Below are 6450 nucleotides of genomic sequence, written 5' to 3' on the forward strand. Positions count from 1 at the left end.
GGCACATGCAGCTCTATCCACAAAGCATTGCTGCTTTTGTCGCCGGCCGTGACGTCCACGAGTCACCCTTGGCCGCCGCGCGAGGCACCGACCAGCCCAGGTGTGCGCCGCGCGTGCCACGGCGCCAACAGCCGGCGACACGCGTTGCCATCCGCGGCGCAGGACGCAAGCAGTGCACACCAACTTGGCGAGACCTTCCCTCCCGTCCCGATCCATCATCCGATCCAACCCGATCCAACGCTTACCTATAAAAGCAAGCCCGCCAGAACCATCGCCCACACTGTTAATTTCTACTACAGCCAAAGCTTGTGCCAGCAGAGACCGATCGAGTCGAGCGGAGCGATGGAGAAGCTGACGCCGAGCAACGCGAAGAAGGCGATGGAGGGCAGGGAGGAGAAGCCCAAGGTGCCGTCGACCGACCCAGACGACAGCCTCGCCGACCTCGCCGCCGGGCAGCGGCAGCCGCAGCTGCAGCGGGAGCGGGAGCACCAGGCGCCCAACATCTCGGAGATGAAGCCGATGACGCGCGAGGCGTACGGCGGCGGGATGTACGCGGCGGAGGAGGGCCGGAGGGAGCCCGGGAGGCCGCGCGCCAGCGCCACGCAGAGCGCCGACGGGCCGGAGGAGCCCGTGGCCAGGCCCAGGCACCCTCCGCCGCCGTCCACCGGCGACCGCGACCTCGACATCACCGGCATGTCCTACATCCAGTAGGCAGTCGGTAGCTTTTCTTCCTCCTGCGTGTCCGTGTGTTTGGACGGTGTGGAGCGTGTAGAAGTTGTGCCTTGTACGTGCGTCTACTACAGCTGCCGTTCTTTGTGTTTTTCCTTTGTGCATGGCTAACGAATAAAATGTGAGCGCAAATTTTCTTGCCCTAGCCTGCATAGTATGGAAGGTCATGGTATGGATGCATTGAACCTCTCTGCGGCTCTGCCGGTAAAGAAACAGACAGACTGTACAAAATATGACGCGCCTGAAGAATAGCAAACACTGTCAGAGCATCTCCAGGTGATGAAAAAACGCCGATGTAAAAACTGCCGACTAGGACACTATAGGCCAAAAGCACTGTTTCAACAGGTCACATGTATGGTGATGCAAAAAATTTGGACGCCTATAACTGTTGGCAAGCACGACAAATTTTTCATCTAAACTTGCCATGGTCAACAACCATAAATTGCCCAAAAAAAATTGAATTGCCATGGTCAAATCCCGAACGTTTTGGGATTTATCTTTTCCGAATTTTGTTGGCAGCCTCAAATTTTGGCTTCAACTGCTGCATATTTGCAGCGCCTCTACTAGTCTACTTGCTTGAACTGCTGCAAATTTGCAGTGCCTCTACTTAATGTAGCAAAACCAAACATCACCCCGTCGCCCATTCCTGCCGAACCTATACTACATTCTTGCCGAACTTATAATCTATTTCTCTTAATTTGTGCCACCCCAAATAGTATTTCTTTCATAAAGTATACATGGGACTATGGGATTGGGATCCCCAAATAGTATTTCTTTCATAAAGTATATACGGGACTATGGGATTGGGATCCAGCGGCCAGTCACGCCGTAACTGGCGGGTAGCCCACCGTTGGATGAGGGGGGCGGGCTAGATAGATCTTGTATTGTTCACGCGCATCTGTCCGCCGATTTTAGATCAGACAGTGTGGCGAGAGGGACAAGTCATCGTACTGTTCACTGATGACTAGCCTCAATCCGGGATTATGGGGCATAGTCCCTGCAGCACAACACATAGCTCTACCAGTGTCATGGAGGTTGAATAGCAACCGCCCCTCCCCAATGTGACCATTGTTGGCATTGCTCCGCCGACACTCTTGTCATTGGGTTGGCTGGACCGGTGATGGCGTCTCTGTCGAAGAACCGCAGCTTCCCAAGAGTAGCACAAGACCACCATCTCAATCATAGTCGCATGACTTCGTTCAAGGCCCTGGCGTGCTACGGCGGCCGAATTTCATTTGCACGCCACTAGGTGTTTGACAAAAATCAGGTACGGCAAGAGAGCTCTATGTTTATTTTTATGCGATATAGTAGTGGATTGTGACGAACAGTATGGTGTTATGTTGATGAGTTCGTATTTGTCATGTTCTCCATGGGGTCAATCCTCCTCCTCCGAGGAATATGACTTGGAGGAGGGTGAGGACACTGCCACCATCATCGTCGTGCACATGCGCGTGTTGAAAAATTGTGTTGAATTTGAGCTTGTCCATTGATGAACTATGTAATGATTGGTACCTTTTTTGTGTTCTGTTTCTTCAGATTTCATTTAACACGAGTTTTATATATCATATTATGATTTTTTTTTCAATATGTATGCAATTGTGGAGAAGAATGGCCAAAAAAAAAATTTGTGTCTCTTGTTAGAGCAACAACCGTCACGGTGATGTAAAATCTTCTCTCTCCTATCTTATAATATTTTTTACATCACCAATTTATTCATTACCTATTCAAGATTTATTTTTTTACGAAAAATCACCTGTTGTTGATGCTTTCAACCCCCATTTTTTTAGCATTGCTCTCTTTTGTTTTCATGGAGAACCGAGTGTAGCTCAGTTGACAAGGCGTGGGAGTTCGCAGCCAGCCCACTAGGATTCAAGTCTCGGCTTGAGTATTTGGTGCTCATAGAATTTTCTTTTTAAAAAATGCGAACAGGCTAGTCTAATCCAGGTTGGTCTCTTTTTTTTGTTTGCGTGAGAGGAAGTGGGCCATCTTGCTTGAACAAAAACAAGCCGAAAAAAAACCCACAGGAGCCCAGTACAACAACCCAAGTCCACACGACGCACCGCCTCGAGTTGGCCACGGTCTCTGATAATAAAAAGTTGTCCAAGGTCGAAACCCAACCGCTCCACCGCCGCCCGCCCGCACGTCCTCCTCTCCCCGGCGCCATGACCGACCTCGTCTCTTCGCCCCCGCCTCCGGCGGCTGCGCCGTGCGCCGCGACCTCCTCAACACCAAGCCGCCCAACTACGTCGCGGGTCTCGGCCGTGGCGCGACCGGCTTGACCACCCGTTCCGACATCGGGCCGGCCCGCTACACCGCCGCGGCTGCTGCTCCCCCCTTCGGGCGTGGACGCGGGAAGCCCCCAAGCGAGGACGAAGGCGACGACGAGAAGGAGGGATACGACGAGAACCAGGAGTTCGACGAGTTAGAGGGCAACGACGCCGGCCTCTTCTCCAGCGCCGACTACGACCACGACGACCGCGAGACCGACGCCGTCTGGGAGACCGTCGACCAGAGGATGGACCTGCGCCGCAAGGGCCGGCGCGAGGCGCGGCTCAAGCAGGAGATCGAGAAGTACCGTGCCTCCAGCCCTAAGATCACCGAGCAGTTTGCCGATCTCAAGAGGAAATTAACAGATGTTTCAGTGCAGGAGTGGGAGAGCATACCTGAAATCGGGGACTACTCGGCGCGCAACAAAAGAAGCGCTTCGAGAGCTTCGTGCCGTGCCGGACACTCTGCTCGAGAAGGCCCGGCAGGAGCACGGGCATGTCACGGCGCTGGACCCCAAGAGCAGCGCCGCTGGTGGCACAGAGACGCCGTGGGCGAGGGCCGCGGTACCGTGCTTTCGCTCAAGTTGGACAGGTTGTCGGATTCAGTTTCGGGGCTCACTGTTGTTGATACAAAAGGATACCTTACAGACTTGAACATCATGAAAATTACTAGCAATGCCGAGATCTCTGACATATGATAAGGCAAGGAAGGTGCTTAATAAAGCCAGGGAGAAGCTTGACAAGAAACCTGCCATTTGGATCACAGCAGCAAAGCTGGAGGAGGCTAATGAGAATACCCAATCCGTAAGCAAGACGGTTGAAAGGGGTGTAGAATCTTTGCAGAGAGAGGGGTTGGATATTGACAGGGAGGCATGGCTAAAAGAAGCCGAAGCTGTAGAGCGGTCCGGGTCTGTGCTTACTTGCCACGCTATTGTCAAAAACACTACCGGTGTTGGGGTTGATGATGAGGACCGGAAGCGAACATGGGTTGCGGATGCAGAGGAATGCATGAAACGGGGTTCAATTGAGACAGCTCGGGCCATCTATGCACATGCTCTTGGCGTGTTCTTTACCAAGAAGAGTATATGGCTTAAAGCAGCACAGCTTGAGATGAGCCATGGGACAAGAGAATCTCTTGAAGCCATTCTACTAAACACAGTTAAGTACAATCCAAAAGCCGAGGTGTTATACCCTATGCTTGCCAAGGAGAAATGGCTGCCTGGTGATGTCCGTGCAGCTCGGGCTGTTCTTCAGGAAGCTTATGCTGCTATCCCCATCTCAGAGGAGATCTGGTTAGCTGCATTCAAGTTAGAGTTCGAGAACAATGAACCGGAGAGAGCAAGAATGCTTTTGACCAACGCCAGGGAAAGAGGAGGAGCTGAGAGGGTTTGGATGAAATCAGCAATTGTTGAGAGGGAACTAGGAAATTTGAATGAGGAAAGGAGGTTGTTGGAGGAAGGCATGAAGTTATTCCCCTCGTTCTTCAAATTGTGGTTAATGCTCGGGCAGATGGAAGACCGTATTGGCCGTGGAGTGAAGGCAAAGGAGATTTATGAAAATGGACTCAAGCACTGCCCCGGTTGCATCCCTCTTTGGCTCTCGCTAGCTAATCTAGAGGAGAGGATAAATGGCTTGAGCAAGTCACGCGCATTCCTCACCATGGCAAGGAAAAAGAATCCAGCAACACCTGAACTATGGCTTGCAGCTATTCGAGCTGAATTGAGGCACGGGAACAACAAGGAAGCTGAATCTCTACTAGCCAAGGCATTGCAAGAGTGTCTTGTTAGAGTTGTGTCGAATATTATTGTACAAGTTAGGTTACAGTTGGACTTGGAGTCGTACGGTGTGTGGACAGGATATGAAGTCGTGTCCAAGTAGAACACTTGTATCCTAAGCCTCTCATATATAGTATGAGTAAACACACGATGTAACCTATGCCAACATAATAGCACGGGCACGTGGGGGGGCCGGCGGCATGTGCCGGCGCCCGGGCGGCCAGGGTGCGGTATTGTGACGGTGTCATGGGGAGGAGCGCCCGTAGTCAGGCCCCGGGGATGTAGCCATATCGGTGAACCTCGTTAACAAATCTCGGTGTCATGCCTCATGTGATTGCTTGGTCCTCGATAGATCGACGGAGTGCCTCGAATTTATTCTTACAAGTGGTATCATGAGAAAGGTTCGATTCGAAGGCTGGAGATGTTGATTTAGAGGTAGAGCAGAATTTGTCGAATCGATTGGTGGTCGAGATCTGCGACTGAAGAAGATCGATGGTAGCGGCGGGAGTTCTGTTCGCGTCGGAAGCAATCGGAGAAGCACGCAGAGGCAGGAGTCCTGCGCCTGAGCGGCGGCACTTCGCTAGGGCAGGCGCGTGGCCGGGCGGCAGCATGGCCCAGTGGGGCGCTCGCGCGTGGTTTTGGTCGAGCCAGACCGAGCAGGCAGCGCGGAAGGTGGGCCAGCAGCCGAGACGGCAATGCTTCAGCGGCGGCAGCAGCCGGGAGTCGACGAGATCGGATCGATCTGATCGAAGGTTGCGGTTGCGGTTGCGCGAGCGAGAGATAACGGAGCAGCGCCAGCGCCAGGTTAGGGCAACGCGACGCGTGGCTGGCAGCGTTGGAGGGCAGCAAGCCGAGCGCCGACCAGACGGCCAGAGGCTGGCCCATGTGGGGCTGGCGGACCAGGCCTAAGCGCACAAGGCCCAAACAAGCAGAGCTGGTGGGCCGTGAGCAAGTGCGGGACGTGCGTACGCGGGGATTGTTCCTTAGGTGTTGTGTAAAGCTGAAGTGAAGCGTCTCCTGAGATTTTTTAAAGGAAAATAAGGGCGTCAGGTACTGTGTGTAGCTATTCATCGGGAGCAAGCCAAAGAGCAGGATGGAGAAGGTTTGGGGCTGCACGTGAGCAAGGGTAATTGAACTTTTGATTTTGTGCACAGGAAGGCTACTAGAGGAATTCTCCGATGGGCTATCTTTGCTTGGTACATGTACATGTATGTACAGGATGGCAGCGGTGCACGCTACGGAAAAATAAGGCGCGGTGGCAAGTCCATGAAAGATTTGATAGGATGCAAGTCGATGAAGATGGACATGTGCGGCGATGGCGGCGTGCATACACGGCTCGGGCGGAGTCTGGAGCATGTCGTGGCAGTATCATGCATACACATGGCGTCAAGCAATGCACGGATTTGCGGGCGGACACGACGCATGATGGAGCATGGTTGCACTCGGATAATTTCGGCTGGGTCGAACTGGACTGTCTGACGGATCGAAGGGGATGTCGGTCAAAGCAGAAGAGGGCGGTGATTTCAGCGACGACGACATAGGAGCGTGATGCTGATGGTGGCCGACTTCTGGGGCGTGGAAACACGTGGTGCAGGCTTGAGGGCTTGTGCGGCTTCGACAGACTATAGCGCGGGGTTGATTCAAGACGGTGCACATGAGAGCTTGGAGTCGACAGGGCG

General features: G+C 53.3%; 1 protein-coding gene and 1 pseudogene across 1 annotated transcript; both read left to right on the forward strand.

The window, feature by feature from the left end:
* The first annotated feature begins 279 nt into the window (after positions 1-279).
* On the forward strand, positions 280-874 carry LOC119298387. The gene has a single exon (XM_037575813.1). It carries the CDS (start codon positions 343-345, stop codon positions 709-711), a length of 369 nt encoding a protein of 122 aa, XP_037431710.1. The 5' UTR covers positions 280-342; the 3' UTR covers positions 712-874.
* Positions 875-2891: 2017 nt separating this feature from the next.
* Positions 2892-6450, forward strand: part of LOC119298389 — a 24768-nt pseudogene continuing 21209 nt past the window's right edge.

This window comes from Triticum dicoccoides, chromosome 5A, assembly GCF_002162155.2.
Source record: "Triticum dicoccoides isolate Atlit2015 ecotype Zavitan chromosome 5A, WEW_v2.0, whole genome shotgun sequence".
In the NCBI taxonomy this organism is placed as follows: domain Eukaryota; kingdom Viridiplantae; phylum Streptophyta; class Magnoliopsida; order Poales; family Poaceae; genus Triticum; species Triticum dicoccoides.

Excerpts from the sequence above, each read along its gene's own strand:
- LOC119298387 (XM_037575813.1), top strand. The coding sequence starts at position 343 with ATGGAGAAGCTGACGCCGAGCAACGCGAAGAAGGCGATGGAGGGCAGG.